The 17,453-nt window shown below is 42.1% G+C and overlaps 1 protein-coding gene across 2 annotated transcripts in view; it reads left to right on the top strand.

The window, feature by feature from the left end:
- The first annotated feature begins 7,601 nt into the window (after positions 1 to 7,601).
- The window catches only part of LOC106603469 (potassium channel tetramerization domain containing 7), a 43,904-nt gene continuing 34,052 nt past the window's right edge, over positions 7,602 to 17,453 (top strand). For both annotated transcript variants that reach the window (XM_082974618.1, XM_082974617.1), the window contains exons 1-5: positions 7,602 to 8,173; positions 15,803 to 15,905; positions 16,064 to 16,296; positions 16,558 to 16,659; positions 17,043 to 17,215. In XM_082974618.1, the coding sequence (XP_082830744.1) occupies positions 8,083 to 8,173; positions 15,803 to 15,905; positions 16,064 to 16,296; positions 16,558 to 16,659; positions 17,043 to 17,215 (702 nt within the window). In that variant the 5' untranslated portion in view covers positions 7,602 to 8,082. The remainder of the gene's footprint in view (positions 8,174 to 15,802; positions 15,906 to 16,063; positions 16,297 to 16,557; positions 16,660 to 17,042; positions 17,216 to 17,453) is intronic.

The raw sequence follows: 17,453 nt of genomic DNA on the forward strand, positions 1-17,453 counted from the left end.
ACATTTCAAAGTATTCAGATATTCAACTACTTGTATTCTCAAAGAATATTGGAATGTATTTGCAAATACACTTGATAAGTATTGGAAATGTATTTGTAAATACTCAAATACACCGACAAATGTATTTAAGTACAAATATTTAAATACTCCCATGCAATTGAACCTATGTCCTAGGAGTATTTGAAATAATGTTTTGAAAATATCTTCACATAGTAGGCTATTTATGACATTTTTTGAAAATACTTCCATAGAAGTAGTTCATTTTGGACACATTTGAAAATACTTTAAAATATTTAAATGAATAATTAAATACACATGTATTTGAACTCAGGTCTGCTTGCTACTATGACATGTAAGGTGTATACTTAACAAATTGTATTCAGTGTATAGCCTAATGTAAAAATAATTTGTCACACTGTCCCCTCTATTTCAATCATGATTCCTTGGGAGACATATGGTGGTAAAAAATGTACTACACTGACAACACTTAAATTAATATTCACCAGCTTTTCAAATTTGGTAGAATATATACTTACAAGCACATCAAGGCAATTATATGGGGATAATTACAACTCTACTGCCGCTGTAAATTTGCATTTTTTTGTTTGTTACTTATTATATATAAAAGTGAGTTCACTCTAGAATCAAAGTTAGCCAGATGTTTTCAGACCTCAGAAATGGACGAGATGAGGTTATCAAACATGAATACGACTACATTAAGGTCTGACAGCAAATAAACGTTACTTATTCTGAACTGTGTAGAATACCATTTTTTTTACAGTAAAACAACAACTATAAGCTGCTGTGCTGCTGTAAGCCTTATGATTAACCCCCTTTGTATTCAGTATTGTATCAATGCTGATAACCCAAGTGACATTCAATTCTCATGTGCTTCCATAAGCACGCCTTTTAAATAATTGATTTCTCTTAAATACATTAAACGTGTTGAAGCAGCACAAATTACATGGGATTGGTCATGCATTTTCTTACATCTAATACCATGAAGGCACATTTCAATTAATTTACTGTACACAATGTTACATTTTATTCTTTCTGTATAAGAGCAAGGCCTAGACCCCTATGGCTGTGTTTACACAGGCAGCCCAATTTTTATATTTTTTCCACTAATAGGTCTTTTGACCAATCACATCTGGTCTTTTCACCTCAAAAGACCACTTAGTGAAAATTATAATTTGGCTGCCCCAAAAATTATTTAACCCCCAACTTTAAAAGCCAAGTTGAATCATAGGGAAAGGGGATACCTAGTCAGTTGCACAACTGAAATGCATTCAACCTACATGTGTCTTCCGCATTTAATCCAACCCCTCTGAAACAGAGAGGTGTGGGGGCTGCCTGAATCTACGTCATTTGCGCCTGTTTGGGGTTAACTGCCTTGCCCAAGGGCAGAAAGGCAGACTTTTCCACCTTGCTGGCTTCGAACCAGAGACCTTTCGGTTACTGGCCCAACACTTACCCGCTAGGCTACCTGCTACTTTAGCGCCATATTGAACGTTAGCCTAATCAACCATTGCACTATTCTGCAATTCATTGAACACTGCAGAATCAAATCAACACACAGTATATTTACAGTTGAAGTCAGAAGTTTACATACACTTAGGTTGGAGTCATTAAAACTAGTTTTTCCAACCACTCCACAAATCTATTGTTAACAAACTACACTGCTCAAAAAAATAAAGGGAACACTTAAACAACACAATGTAACTCCAAGTCAATCACACTTCTGTGAAATCAAACTGTCCACTTAGGAAGCAACACTGATTGACAATAAATGTCACATGCTGTTGTGCAAATGGAATAGACAACAGGTGGAAATTATAGGCAATTAGCAAGACACCCCCAATAAAGGAGTGGTTCTGCAGGTGGGGACCACAGACCACTTCTCAGTTCCTATGCTTCCTGGCTGATGTTTTGGTCACTTTTGAATGCTGGCGGTGCTTTCACTCTAGTGGTAGCATGAGACGGAGTCTGCAACCCACACAAGTGGCTCAGGTAGTGCAGCTCATCCAGGATGGCACATCAATGCGAGCTGTGGCAAGAAGGTTTGCTGTGTCTGTCAGCATAGTGTCCAGAGCATGGAGGCACTACCAGGAGACAGGCCAGTACATCAGGAGATGTGGAGGAGGCCGTAGGAGGGCAACAACCCAGCAGCAGGACCGCTACCTCCGCCTTTGTGCAAGGAGGAGCAGGAGAAGCACTGCCAGAGCCCTGCAAAATGACCTCCAGCAGGCCACAAATGTGCATGTGTCTGCTCAAACAGTCAGAAACAGACTCCATGAGGGTGGTATGAGGGCCCGACGTCCACAGGTGGGAGTTGTGCTTACAGCCCAACACCGTGCAGGACGTTTGGCATTTTCCAGAGAACACCAAGATTGGCAAATTCGCCACTGGCGCCCTGTGCTCTTCACAGATGAAAGCAGGTTCACACTGAGCACGTGACAGACGTGACAGAGTCTGGAGACGCCGTGGAGAACGTTCTGCTGCCTGCAACATCCTCCAGCATGACCGGTTTGGCGGTGGGTCAGTCATGGTGTGGGGTGGCATTTCTTTGGGGGGCCGCACAGCCCTCCCTGTGCTCGCCAGAGGTAGCCTGACTGCCATTAGGTACCGAGATGAGATCCTCAGACCCCTTGTGAGACCATATGCTGGTGCGGTTGGCCATGGGTTCCTCCTAATGCAAGACAATGCTAGACCTCATGTGGCTGGAATGTGTCAGCAGTTCCTGCAGGAGGAAGGCATTGATGCTATGGACTGGCCCGCCCGTTCCCCAGACCTGAATCCAATTGAGCACATCTGGGACATCATGTCTCGCTCCATCCACCAACGCCACGTTGCACCACAGACTGTCCAGCAGTTGGCGGATGCTTTAGTCTAGGTCTGGGAGGAGATCCCTCAGGAGACCATCCACCACCTCATCAGGAGCATGCCCAGGCGTTGTAGGGAGGTCATACAGGCACGTGGAGGCCACACACACTACTGAGCCTCATTTTGACTTGTTTTAAGGACATTACATCAAAGTTGGATCAGCCTGTAGTGTGGTTTTCCACTTTAATTTTGAGTGTGACTCCAAATCCAGACCTCCATGGGTTGATAAATTGGATTTCCATTGATTATTTTTGTGTGATTTTGTTGTCAGCACATTCAACTATGTAAAGAAAAAAGTATTTAATAAGATTATTTCTTTCATTCAGATCTAGGATGTGTTGTTTAAGTGTTCCCTTTATTTTTTTGAGCAGTATATAATTTTGGCAAGTCGGTTAGGACATCTACTTTGTGCATGACACAAGTCATTTTTCCAACAATTGTTTACAGACAAATTCACTATCACAATTCCAGTGGGTCAGAAGTTTACATACACTAAGTTGACTGTGCCTTTAAATAGCTTGGAAAATTCCAGAAAATGATGTCATGGCTTTAGAAGCTTCTGATAGGCTAATTGACATCATTTGAGTCAATTGTAGGTGTACCTGTGGATGTATTTCAAGGCCTACCTTCAAACTTTGCCTCTGCTTGACATCATGGGAAAATCAAAAGAAATCAGCCAGGACCTCAGAAAAAAAATTGTAGACCTCCACAAGTCTGGTTCATCCTCGGGAGAAATTTCCAAACGCATGAAGGTACCACGTTCATCTGTTCAAACAATAGTACGCAAGTATAAACACCATGGGACCACGCAGCCGTCATACTGCTCAGGAAAGAGACGCGTTCTGTCTCCTAGAGATGAACGTACTTTGGTGCGAAAAAGTGCAAATCAATTCCAGAACAACAGCAAAGGACCTTATGAAGATGCTGGAGGAAACAGGTACAAAAGTATCTAAATCCACAGTAAAATGAGTCCTATATCGAAATTACCTGAAAGGCCACTCAGCAAGGAAGAAGCCACTGCTCCAAAACCGTCATGAAAAAGCCAGACTCCGGTTTGCAACTGCACATGGGGACAAAGATTGTTTTTTGGAGAAATGTCCTCTGGTCTGATGAAACAAAAATATAACTATTTGGCCATTATGACAATCGTTATGTGTGGAGGAAAAAGGGGGAGGCTTGCAAGCTGAAGAATACCATCCCGACCGTGAAGCATGAGGGTGGCAGCATCATGTTGTGGGGGTGCTTTGCTGCAGGACGGACTGGTGCACTTCACAAAATAGATGGCATCATGTGGGAGGACAATTATGTGGATATATTGAAGCAACATCTCAAGACATCAGTCAGGAAGTTAAAGCTTGGTCGCAAATGGGTCTTCCAAATGGACAATGACCCCAAGCATACTTCCAAAGTTGTGGCAAAATGGCTTAAGGACAACAAAGTCAAGGTATTGGAGTGACCATCACAAAGCCCTGACCTCAATCCTATAGAACATTTGTGGGCAGAACTGAAAAAGTGTGCTCTGTCAGGAGGAATGGGCCAAAATTCACCCAACTTATTGTGGGAAGCTTGTGGAAGGCTACCCGAAACGTTTGACCCAAGTTAAACAATTTAAAAGCAATGCTGCCAAATACTAATTGAGTGTATGTAAACTTCTGACCCACTGGGAATGTGATGAAAGAAATAAAAGCTGAAAAAAAATCACTCAACTATTATTCTGACATTTCACATTCTTAAAATAAAGTGGTGATTCTAACTGACCTAAAACAGGGAATTTTTACTAGGATTAAATGTCAGGAATTGTGGAAAAACTGAGTTTAAATGTGTTTGGCTAAGGTGTATGTAAACTTCTGACTTCATCTGTAAATGTTGCCGTGTTTTAATTTTTCTTTTTTATTTCACCTTTATTTAACCAGGTAGGCCAGTTGAGAACAAGTTCTCCTTTACAACTGCGACCTGGCCAAGATAAAGCAAAGCAGTGCGACAAAAACAGAGTTAAAAAAATTAAACGTGATTGAATAAAACTATTTTTTTTACTGCAATACAGGCCAACACATATACTTCTGTTCTTCACTGCACCAATTCCTACATTAGACAATTTCCATTTGAACAAAGTAAATATTTTCTAGTGAACAATAAGAAACACGCATGGTACACTGCGGTGTTGTGATGGTGGAACAGCTCAACCTAATGCACCAGTAATCCCTATCATCAGCACCTATTACAGTATCATTAACCTTTCACCTCTATATTCTTAGGTTAGGCAGCTTTCATTAGCACACCTGGATCCAGCAAGAAAGGAAGTGGAAACCAATCAACAGGTGTGTTAAGTAAGGTCCCAATCATCCCATATCATTGCATTCAGTCTTCCCATATGAATCCTATATGTTGGGTGAATAGAATGCCCTCCTATGCCTCTTTAGTGTCATTTTGCGAAATCCATTTCCTCCCCGTTTCAAGTTGATCAGAACAGACACGGCCATGATGACCAACAGCCATCTCCATCATCTTGCCCAAATCAAATTGTATTTGCCACATGCGCCGAACACAACAGGTGTAGACCTTACAGTGAAATGCTTACTTACAAGCCCTTAACTTCTTAAAGCATTGTTGGTTAAGAAAAAAAGTAAAAGTAAGTAAAAAATATAAAATAAAAGTAACAAATAATTAAACAGCAGCAGTAAATTAACAATAGTGAGGCTATATACAGGGGGTACCGGTACAGAGTCAATGTGCAGGGGGCACCGGTTAGTGGAGGTAATTGATGGCCTCCTCCTTCCTGATGCGCAGCTCCTCCTCTCTCAGGAGCTGGGGTTTGATGAAGTTGTCGAAGATGTTCTTGCTGTCAATCCCCAAGGCGGAAGATTGGCGTGCCTCCCTCGTTGGCTGAGATGAGGAGCTTGTAAGTAATGCCTCAATCGTATTTCTTCCTGTTCCCCAACACGTTGTATGCCTCGCTGATGTTGGAGAAGCAGCTCGTAGCCACCTCACTGCCTGCAGTTCTTGTCTGGGTGGTAGATGAAAGACTGCTTGTTGTAAGTAGTCTTGAACTAAGTTACGTGGCGGTCGGAGACACCAAGGATTTCATAACATGCCGTTTTGCTTTTATACAGGGGCTCATACGTGTTGCTGTTGCCATGAGCCCTCACAAATAACTGCTCATGAGACAGTCGCAAAATAAGGCTTGACTGTCTTTTGGATAATCTCACCGCACAGAGATCTTTTCTGCTTGTGCCTGGTTTGGGTTGTGGTGGCAGCCACGAGACTGTTTCTTCTCCAGCTTGAGGCAATAACATGGACCTATGTGTCAGTGAGGTGAACTTAGATAAAACCACCTGGAAGCCGTGTTTATCGAGTGGTTTTATATCCTCACTGTCAGACAAGTTATTCATCCACACAGACCCAAACTGTAATTCCCCCTCATCGCATTTTGATAAGGTTGTGGCAAAATGCAACATCAAATCTACTGTCGGTGAGTCTGCTGAGGGACCTTGAGTTCTCAGTTTCTAAACTCTCATTACGCTTCGATCACACCGACAGCATCATTGCATTTTGGTACACCAGAATTACATTAATTTCCAATGAAACGCCTTGTGGTGCATAGGTTGGATTTATCGAACGTACGCCTCAAACTATGCATAGACGACTTGACAGAAATGGTAGCAGAAAGTGAATGTTAAACTTTTGTTGCATACATATCCAGATGATGCATACTATTGTGCACAATGACGCTTCTAACACACCGACAGTGTTTTGCGCAAAATAGTATGCAGCACTGTCAAGCCGTCTAGGCATAGTTTGACGAATACATACGTTCGATAAATCCAAGTATGCACCACACCGAACACACTGCAACTGCCTCTGCAAGGCAAACGCAGCGTTCCATTGGAAATTAATGTAATACTGGTTTATCAAATGCAAATCACTGTCGGTATGTTCGAAGCGTTAGGAATGGAGCGCCTGCAACGGTGTCCAGTTGCCGAGTCGGGCTGTATTATGGTCATTTTGAGCTTCACCAGACCGAGATTCTGTCAGCAAGCTTGGTTGCCCTCAATCGCCAGATGTGACTGTTTATTATATATTTTTTGAATTCTGTATGCTCCCTTATCAATTTTCAGACTGACCTCCGCCATGTTTGCAAGGAGCAAAGAACCACATTTCCGGTTACTCTGCAACAGGCCAATAAAAACCTAGGTATTTGAAAAGCGTATGGAAGTGGCCAATCAAATATAACAAACAGTTTGAGCAGCAGTGCATTACGTCATGGTAAATACGCAACATTTGTTTCAGCGGGGAATTTGATACAAAATATCCACAGGAAGACTTTCCAAACATGGGTCTGCTATCTCAGGAGGCCGTTCTGGCTAATGATTGAGTACTTGAACTCGCTAGCCGAACCGAGCGAGTGTGCTCGCGTACTCCCATAAAATACAATTACTTGAAAAACTATTTAAAAAAGTATATACGTACTCAGAATATACTAAATTAATCTAAGACAACTCAAGAAACCTGTCACAAATTGACGTTTTTGCAGAGATCTTAGTCCGCAATTTTACATCTAATGTTTGGTGCAGTATTTGTCAATGAAACAAATTGCATGAAAACGACTCGCTTCCCGTTGAATGACAACATACTTTATTGAAGAGTCCTACTGTTGACCAATCACCGACGAAGTCCGAAACGAACAACAACGTCACAAAATGTCGTCATAATATATGCAGAGGCAAAAAGCCTGATATGGACAGAGATGGCAGGACCAGTAGAATAGAGATTCTAAGGGGAGGCATTTATTTGAAATCCTGAGGAAGATCAGGAAGGACGGCAGGAAGGGACGAGAGGAGGCTAATGAGACATTAAAAGTGATAATCACACTTTCCTATTACCAGGAAACTGAAACCGTTGCGCATGTATTGCTACAGTGCGAGAGGGACAGAGCAAGACAGTTCTAGTATGAGGGAGAGGGGGATACAGGAAATTAGTTTAACGAGTATATTGAGTAGAATTGTATATATTTTTTCATTAGAGCAACGGTGCTGGCAGGTAGGGTTTAGTTTCTCCCTGTCTCTGGCCCACACTCCAGTACAGTAAGTGGAGGTAATGCACCATTATGTTGGATGCTAACCGCCGATAAACCCCACCCAAGAAGAAGACGAATATTTGGACGAGGACGCATGCGGTCGCCTTTACAGGAATAATTTTGCAATGAATTCCAACATAACGTCAACGGATCCATCGGACGACTGGGGTGACATAAGCGATGCAGAATTACTCGATGCACAGTCAGAGCATCTCGGTGAGTAACCCTTGATCATGGTTCTCAGTTCCATTACACATAAGTCATTGGACCAAGGCGTTTTCTGTATGGGGAAGTTTTGTTAGAGCCCGACTATGGAGCCAGATAGCTGCCAGAAGGTTGAACGTACATATCGTTAGGATCGTAAGAAAATCCATATGTAAATTGTTAGGATCATAAGACAAGCCATGCGTGAAACACAACCATTAAATTATATCTGTAAACGTATGTTACGACTATGAATTATTATTTTAAAAATATTTTTTTACCTTTCTTTAACTAGGCAAGTCAGTTAAGAACAAATTCTTATTAACTGCCTTGTTCAGGGGCAGAACGACGGATTCTTACCTTGTCAGCTTGGGGATTCGATCTTGCAACTTTTCAGTTACTAGTCCAATGCTCTAACCACAAGTGAACATTTACAGTTAAATTGGGCCTTAAGTAAATTACTTGTGTGAGAATAATACTATAAAGACACAGAAGAGCCTTGTCTTGAATAACCGCCTGAGCTGCAAAATGAAAAGTAAATTATTTAGTCTTATTCAAATATCTAAATATGCCATGCTGTTATTTAATGTCCATATAATTTTAGAATATATTTTTAAAGCCACGTGGGGCTACTTTGGTGATCATGTAGCCTAATGAATCATACATTTTCCAGTATTTGGGAACAGACTGTAGGCCTTACATTAGGCATTTTGACTGTTGTATTTGAGAATTCCATTCTGTATGGAGGCTTGTTATTGCCATTGTGTTGCACAACCCCATCACACAGAGGCTATATTCATATAAATAAATGAGACAAACATTTATTTTAATTTAGTCTTGGCTATAACCTGTCCTGAGTTAAATAGCCAAGGGGTCCCAAATGGTCAAGACTATCTATAGCCTATTCTTATTGCCAGATTGGTTTTCCCTATCAGCCACTGCATGTGCTTTTTCAACTATTTTGTTTAAAATGTATTTAGAGGCTATATTTAAGGGGAGGCCTATAAACACAAATGGAGTTCTAAAATTATTCCACAAGACACCATGACCCAAAATGATAGCCTAAATTGTAATGCCTACAAGTTGAAGGCCTCTTTATTTATTTGGATAGGCCTAAATTAAACATAGAATTATTAGCGTTATAGGCTAAAGAACTTGAATTTAGATCATTTTGAATGCACACATGGATTTCTATTCTCTTTGATTTAGTTCCTATTGCAACTCAGATGAATTACAGCATGGATGGCATACTGAACTGAATGGATTCATTACATATTCATATGTTGGAATGATGAGTTGCATGCATGTTCTACACTTTTTTTGGCTTGTAGGCAAATCTGCTGTCTATGCTTCATGGAGGGAATAGCCTATACGGAGACTACCTTAGACCACTGCAACAGAGTTATTGTGGAGTGTGGGGAATTAGCTTATGCCAGACTTGGCCTATGTTTAACCTCAGTCCATATGTTCATGACCCGATTTATATAAAACATGTAGAATTATTTTAAATTCATATTAACCCCACCTACAGAATATGCTTTGGCAAGATTGAGTGATTAAATCAATTTCAAAATATGAAATAAAACATTTGAGTGGCAAAGACTCCAGTGGTCATACATAATTCATAGATTCACCAAACATCTATTATTCTTCTGTTTCATTATGCCTGGTTTATACTACTGGTATTGATTGTAGACAGAGCCCAGAGAATGAGATGGTGCAATATTGAATTAGTCATATTTTGATAAGGTGGGTACATGGGGATGTCCATGTCACCCAGAGATATGTCCATGCTGTGGAGTTACACCTAGCGGACGGAAACTTCACTGTTGTATGGCATAATACAGCTAGTGCTATCTAGACTTACACTTGCAAACAAATCCATTACATTAGCGACCTAAATGTGAAGTAATCTCAACTGAGAAGTTATAGAGAATGGAGACTTAACTTGAAAACGTGCAGGATACCTCTTTCCGGTTTTCCTGACTTCCGGGTTTTTAATACTGTGTTATGCTTATTCGCGTAGCACTCCTCATAGGCCGTTTGGTGTAGGGTTTTTTTGTTTGTTGGTGAGATGAAACTGCCAAAACTCTGAAAGGAATTATTGTAAGTCAGAATTGCAACACAAGATTTGTTCAAGCCTAAAATGTTAGTCTGTAATCTTAACATGGTGTTTGTATGTTCACAGATTAAGTTTCACGTTTCATGCATGGATCCATAACGATGCTCAAGCTAAATATTAAGACACGTCACTTTGTGCATAAGGACCTCATCTTTCATATCAGCGAGAAAACATTTTCAAAAAACAAAACGGTTAAATTGATACACACCTTGATTGGGTTCCTGTTCCCACATGGCCATATTTCCATGTTACTGCACTCTGTTTATGGAAGATGAGGAGACCACCTGTTCTTATTATCAAGCACACTCTGAACATCTGTATGTAAGCATAACTCGGTGTCGTTTCATTGATGGAAGCACCCATAGCTGTGTGGATCTGTGAAAACTGCTACAGTAAGTGTACCTTTTTTATTTGAAGGATTCTTTCTCGCTGATGAAAGATAAAGGCCATGTGTTTTGAAAGCCATTTCGCAAGTGATGATTGACGTTTCTAAACGTTAAAAGCAGCATCGGGATTGTAGTTCACATGAGCCGTGGGCGCTAATGGCTGAAAACTGTAGGGAGAAGGCAGAAAGAATGCCACCTAGAGTTTTGGAATCTACTTGGTGAGTAGCTAAATACAGCAGCATTAGTTGATCGTGGTTCTTTTCCTATTTGAGATTTTTGCTTGCATTGTCCAATGGGAAATCTATGGAATGGTGTTTGAATTTGCCTTGTAAATAAATTAGAGTATCTTAAGGAAATTTGATTGTTTTTCATACAGGTAATATTTTCGTAAGGACATTTCAAACCGTTATTGTTTTCTTTAGTCTTGTTTGATACTGACTTTTTAATGGTTGACTGGACGCCAATCGCATTGTATATTGATATTGAGAGACAAGGCATTACTAACCACTGATACCTGCCCAGGTGATGGGCCAAATCCTTTTTTTCCATTGAGGGACAGGAACTGCAACCCTCTTCTTAGACACTGCTATTGAAATGCAAACTGGCTCTCAGAAAGGGCTATTGTTCTTAGCGGGATGGTGGCATGTAACCTGTTTCATTGCTAGGTAAACACTGTGTACTGGGAAATACTGTTTTTGCTATAACAATGTATTGCTTTCCTTAAAACCTCTTAAGGATCAGACCCTTTTTCCCCCCAATATTTTCCTAAAGACATACCCAAATCTAACTTGCTGTATCTCAGGACCTGAAGGAAAGACATGCATAATCTTGATACCATTTGAAAGGAAACACTTAAGATTGTGGAAATGTGAAATTAATGTAGGAGAATAACACATTCGATTTGGTAAAAGATTAAAAAAAACATCTGTTTTTTTTTGTTCCATCGTTGAAATGCAAGAGGAAGGCCAAAATGTAATATTCCCGGTTAGGCGCAATTTAGATTTGACACTAGATGGCTGCAGTGTATATGCAAAGTTTTAGACTGATTCAATGAACCATTGAATTTCTGTTCGAAATGTTGTCAAGACAGCCCAAATGATTTATTAATACATTTTAGTTCATAATTGTGCACTCTCCTAAAACAATAGCATGTTTTCTTTCACTGTAATAGCTACTGTAAATTCGACAGTGCAGTTAGCTTAAATTCTTGTTAATCTTTCTGCCCATATTAGATATGTATATGTATTGGGAAATGTTCTTGTGATTAACATGAGGTTGTAAGTAACATCAGCCTACATTAGCTCAACTGTCCTGCGGGGGGGGGGGGGGGGGGGGGGGCACTGATCCTGTAATTAAAGGTCCAATGTAGCCGTTTTATATCAATCTCAAATCATTTCTGGGTAACAATAAAGTACCGGACTGTAATATTTTAATTAAAATAAATGTATATTTCTCAAGATTTTTGCTGGGACTATCTGGCAGTGGTCTGAGTGGGGAGGGGGGAAACCTAAAACTAGCTGTTATTGGCAGAGGTTTGGAACTGTAAAACAGTGTTTCCCAAACCTGATCCTCGACTACACCCAACAGTACACAGTTGCGTTGTAGCCCTTGACAAACAACTCATTGAGGGCTAGATGATTAGTTGACAAGTTGAATCAGGGGTGCTTGTCCAGGGTTAAAATAAAAATGTATATTGTTGGAGGTACTCGAGGACCAGGTTTGGGAAACACTGGTGTAAAAGACCAAGTATGGTAGCTGCAGCCTAATATGGCAACCAGAGTATAGGCGAGTGGGTGTATGAAAAGCGAATCAGCTAATTGGACAGATTGGTTTACACTAAAGACCGTTTTGCTTTGCTGATTGGGCTGCACAAGGAGTCAATGAGCTGGCGACTAGTGCACCTGTTTCCGCGAGATAGTACTGCTACAAAGTTAAAGTGCTTGCCGACTCATTTTTTAAATTATTTTTCATTTAAATTTCTTTTGTTTTCACCCCAATTTCGTGGTATCCAATTGTCTCATCGTTGCAAATCCTGTACGTACTCGGGAGGCGAAGGTCGAGAGCAGGGCGTCCTCCGAAACAAAACCCAACCAAGCCACACTGCTTCTTGACACAATACCCACTTAACCAGGAAGCCAGCCACACCAATGTGTTGGGGCAGTGGTAGGCCTGATCACCGACAATGATGAGACAGTCTATAGAGAGGAGGTCAGAGACCTGGCAATGTGGTGCCAGGATAACAACCTCTCCCTCAACGTGATCAAGACAAAGGAGATGATCGTTGACTACAGGAAAAGGAGGGCCGAGCACGCCCCCATTCTCATCGACGGGGCTGTAGTGGAGCAGGTTGAGAGCTTCAAGTTCCTTGGTGTCCACATCACTAATGAACTGTGATGGTCCAAACACACCAAGAAAGTCGTGAAGAGGACACGAAAACGCCTATTCCCCCTCAGGAGACTGAAAAGATTTGGCATGGGTCCTCAGATCCTCAAAGTTCTACAGCTGCATCACCACCTGGTATGGCAACTGCTTGGCCTCCGACCGCAGGGCGCTACAGAGGGTAGTACGTCCGGCCCAGTACATCACTGGGGTCAAGCTTCCTGCCATTCAGGACCTCTATACCAGGAGGTGTTCGTTGGAAGGCTGTAAAAATTGCCAAAGACTCCAGCCGCCCTAGTCATAGACTGTTCTCTCTGCTACCGCACGGCAAGCAGTACCGGAGCACCAAGTCTAGGTCCAAAAGACTTAACAGCTTTTACCCCCAAGCCATAAGACTCCTGAACAGCTAAACAAATGGCTACCCGGACTATTTGCACCCCCCCCCCAACACACACACATTTTTACGCTGCTGCTACTCGCTGTTTATTATCTATGCATAGTCACTTTACCTCCTACCTACATTTACATATTACCTCAATTACCTCCACTAACCTGTGCCCCTCACATTGACTCTGTACCGGTGTACAGCCTCGTTATTGTTATTTAATTGTTGCTCTTTAATTGTTATTTAAAAAAAAAAAAAAAAAAAATCATTTTTCTTTTTGATTTATTTATTGTTTACTTCAGTTTATTTAGTAAATGCTGTCTTAACACTTATTTTTTCTTAACTGCATTGTTGGTTAAGGGCTTTTAAGTAAGCATTTCACTGTAAGGTCTACACCTGTTGTGTTCGGCGCATGTGGCAAATACAATTTGATTTGGGCAAGATGATGGAGATGGCTGTTGGTCATCATGGCCATGTCTGTTCTGATCAACTTGAAACGGGGAGGAAATGGATTTCGCAAAATGACACTAAAGAGGCATAGGAGGGCATTCTATTCACCCAACATATAGGATTCATATGGGAAGACTGAATGCAATGATATGGGATGATTGGGACCTTACTTAACACACCTGTTGATTGGTTTCCACTTCCTTTCTTGCTGGATCCAGGCGCACAATGGAAGAACTGTTCACATGTAAACTCAGCAAAAAATGAAACAACCATTTTTCAGGACCCTGTCTTTCAAAGGTAATTCATAAAAATCCAAGTAACTTCACAGATCTTCATTGTAAAGGGTTTAAACACTGTTTCCCATGCTTGTTCAATGAACCATAAACAATTAATGAACATGCACCTGTGGAACGATCGTTAAGAAACTAACAGCTTACAGACGGTAGGCAATTAAGGTCACAGTTATGAAAACTTAGTACACTAAAGAGGCCTTTCTATTGACTCTGAAAAACACCAAAAGAAAGATGCCCAGGGTTCCTGCTCATCTGTGTGAACGTGCCTTAGGCATGCTGCAAGGAGGCATGAGGACTGCAGATGTGGCCAGGGCAATAAATTGCAATGTCCGTACTGTGAGACGCCTAAGACAGCGCTACGGGGAGACAGGATGGACAGCTGATCGTCCTCGCAGTGGCAGACCACATGTAACAACACCTGCACAGGATCGGTACATCAGAACATCACACCTGCGGGACAGGTACAGGATGGCAACAACAACTGCCCGAGTTCCACCAGGAACGCACAATCCCTCCATCAGTGCTCACACTGTCCGCAATAGGTTGAGAGAGGCTGGACTGAGGGCTTGTAGGCCTGTTGTAAGGCAGGTCCTCACCAGACATCACCGGCAACAACGTCGCCTATGGGCACAAACCCACCATCATTGGACCATACAAGACTGGCAGAAAGTGCTCTTCACTGACGAGACGCTGTTTTGTCTCACCAGGGGTGATGGTCGGATTCGCGTTTATTGTCGAAGGAATGAGAGTTACACTGAGGCCTGTATTCTGGAGCGGGATCGATTTGGAGGTGGAGGGTCCGTCATGGTCTGGGGCGGTGTGTCACAGCATCATCGGACTGAGCTTGTCATTGCAGGCAATCTCAACGCTGTGTGTTACAGGGAAGACATACTCCTTCCTCGTGGTACCCTTCCTGCAGGCTGATCATTATCATGCACTCGTCTCGAAACAGGGGCAGCGGGAAAAAATACATGTCATCTATGCACTTAAATAGCGAATGGAGGACGTTTTTCCCGTGGTTCATTTTCATGCCAGCCAGGTATGCTGTACTCCTGTTGTAAAGAGAAGCAATGTGTTTAATATGCTCTCATGAAGTGTTTGATTCGATTTTAGATTACATTTGCGCTGATGTCAGAGTAATTCGAGGGACAATAGTGCTAAGTACCAGGCAGTTTATACGTTTGGTAGGCTACCAATGACCATCAGCAGCATCAGAGCTTGGAGAAGCCTAATTACCATGACTAAACGGTCACGTGACAGCTGGTGTGGCGGTAATGCGGTCACATTAACAGCCCTACCCACAGCAACAACTCCTCCCTCATAATATACATAATACATACATACATGTACATACATGTACATACATACCGCCTGGTGATGTCACCAGGCAAGTCGAAACACCCGTCTATGCAAACAGGCTGCTTAGAAGCTCCTGTGTAGATTTTATTTTCAACCAGCAACTATCAGGAAATGGCACATCACATTTTTTCACACTTTCACAGTGTTTGTTTCGTCAGCTGTTGTACAATATGATACAAAACAGAATGTTGACTGCACTGGGCCTTTTAATACTTCTTTCTTCACAAGGGTGCAGTTTCTAAATCTCTTTCATGTGACCACCTCTAGCCCCTCCTGACCGGTCCCGTCCGACTCTCGGTGGGAATGTTGGTGATGATGGTCAGTCCCTTGAAACAACAGAAAAGAGGATTGATTACCATATTAAAAAATGGTAAACCCATTCAAGCATACACAATTCAACCCAGAAAACAGTCAACATTTTCCCTGTCAGCCTATGCTTTTGATCAGCAACAAAGCATTGTGTGTGTGTGTGTGTGTGTGTGTGTGTGTGTGTGTGTGTGTGTGTGTGTGTGTGTGTGTGTGTCTCAGGCCTTACCTCGCTCCCCTGTTTGAGAGGGTGAAGAACCGGAGCGCTGCCTTGTCTGTCCCCAACCAGAGCCCAATGGAGAGATTCCTTAAACGTCACCTCAGCGTTACACAGCTATGTGAGCAGTCTTGGTGTGAGATCAAAATGGCCTATGGGTTCATTAAGCCTAAAGTAAGGATGCTAGAGATGCAAAAGACAGAAGTGACAACTGGGGCCAGTATTCATCTCGCCAGAGGTAAGCGGCACGTTGCGCTTATGATGTGATTCCATATCTCCTCCCATACGACTGTTGTGCCCATTCTAAACTAGGCCCACCTTATGAGCCAATGCTGAATTAGAGAAGAGCTTTGGCACAGAGTACTTTCATGTTAGTCATTTTGTAACCTACACATGCATCCGCAGGGATTTATGCTATCGTTGATCTTTGCTTTCCATATAGATGTTATGGAGAAAACTAGTTATAACCCATGTCCTGACCTTGTATCTCTGTGTCCAGAACTGGAGGTCAAACCAAATGTTGTGGCTGCTGTCACCAGGGAGGACAGGGAGGCTCTGAAGCTAATCAACATGCTACAGATGGTCCCAGCTTTAGAGGCAGGTATGGTGGTACATTACTTGTATTTATTGAACCCTTATTTTACCAGGTAAGTTGACGGAACACATTCTCATTTACAGCAACAACCTGGGGAATAGTTACAGGGGAGAGGAGGGGGATGAATGAAGCTTGGGATGATTAGGTTACATTGCATATACATGGTTTTTCAGAATGTCTGAATCCTGACAATCAGCCCAATCTTGAGCCCTCTGAAGAGGGAAATGTAAAATAACATTACCACAGGAGACTGCTGTCACAGAGTTGTGTGTGTGTGTGTGTGTGTGTGTGTGTGTGTGTGTGTGTGTGTGTGTGTGTGTGTGTGTGTGTGTGTGTGTGTGTGTGTGTGTGTGTGTGTGTGTGTGTGTGTGTGTGTGTGTGTGTCCCAGGCCAGCTTGTGCGGGAGTTCCCAGTGTTTGGTGTGTTGGAAGGGATGTTCTTCATGGGTGTGGTTGATGAGCTGTATCGTAGTGACTCTGGGGAACTGGTCCTGAGTGAACTGAAGACCCGTAGTCACAACTCTCTGCCCCGCCCAGCCCAGACCAAGGGACACTCTCTACAGGTACACTACAGACAGTCAGACACTCTTATATTTCTCTCTGACCTCCCCTCACTTTCTGGTCTCTGACCTTTCTCTGTAACCTCTCTCTCTCTCTGGTCTCTCTATCTCTGTTCTCTGACCTCCTATCTGGCTTTGACCTCTCTCTGAGCCCTCTCTCCAGTCTCCTTTATTTCTCAGTGTGGAGTCTGACCCCTATATGATCTATTTCTTTGATCCATCTCTCTCTATGACCTGTACC

The sequence above is a fragment of the Salmo salar genome, chromosome 04 (assembly GCF_965601325.2).
Source record: "Salmo salar chromosome 04, fSalSal1, whole genome shotgun sequence".
In the NCBI taxonomy this organism is placed as follows: Eukaryota; Metazoa; Chordata; class Actinopteri; order Salmoniformes; family Salmonidae; genus Salmo; species Salmo salar.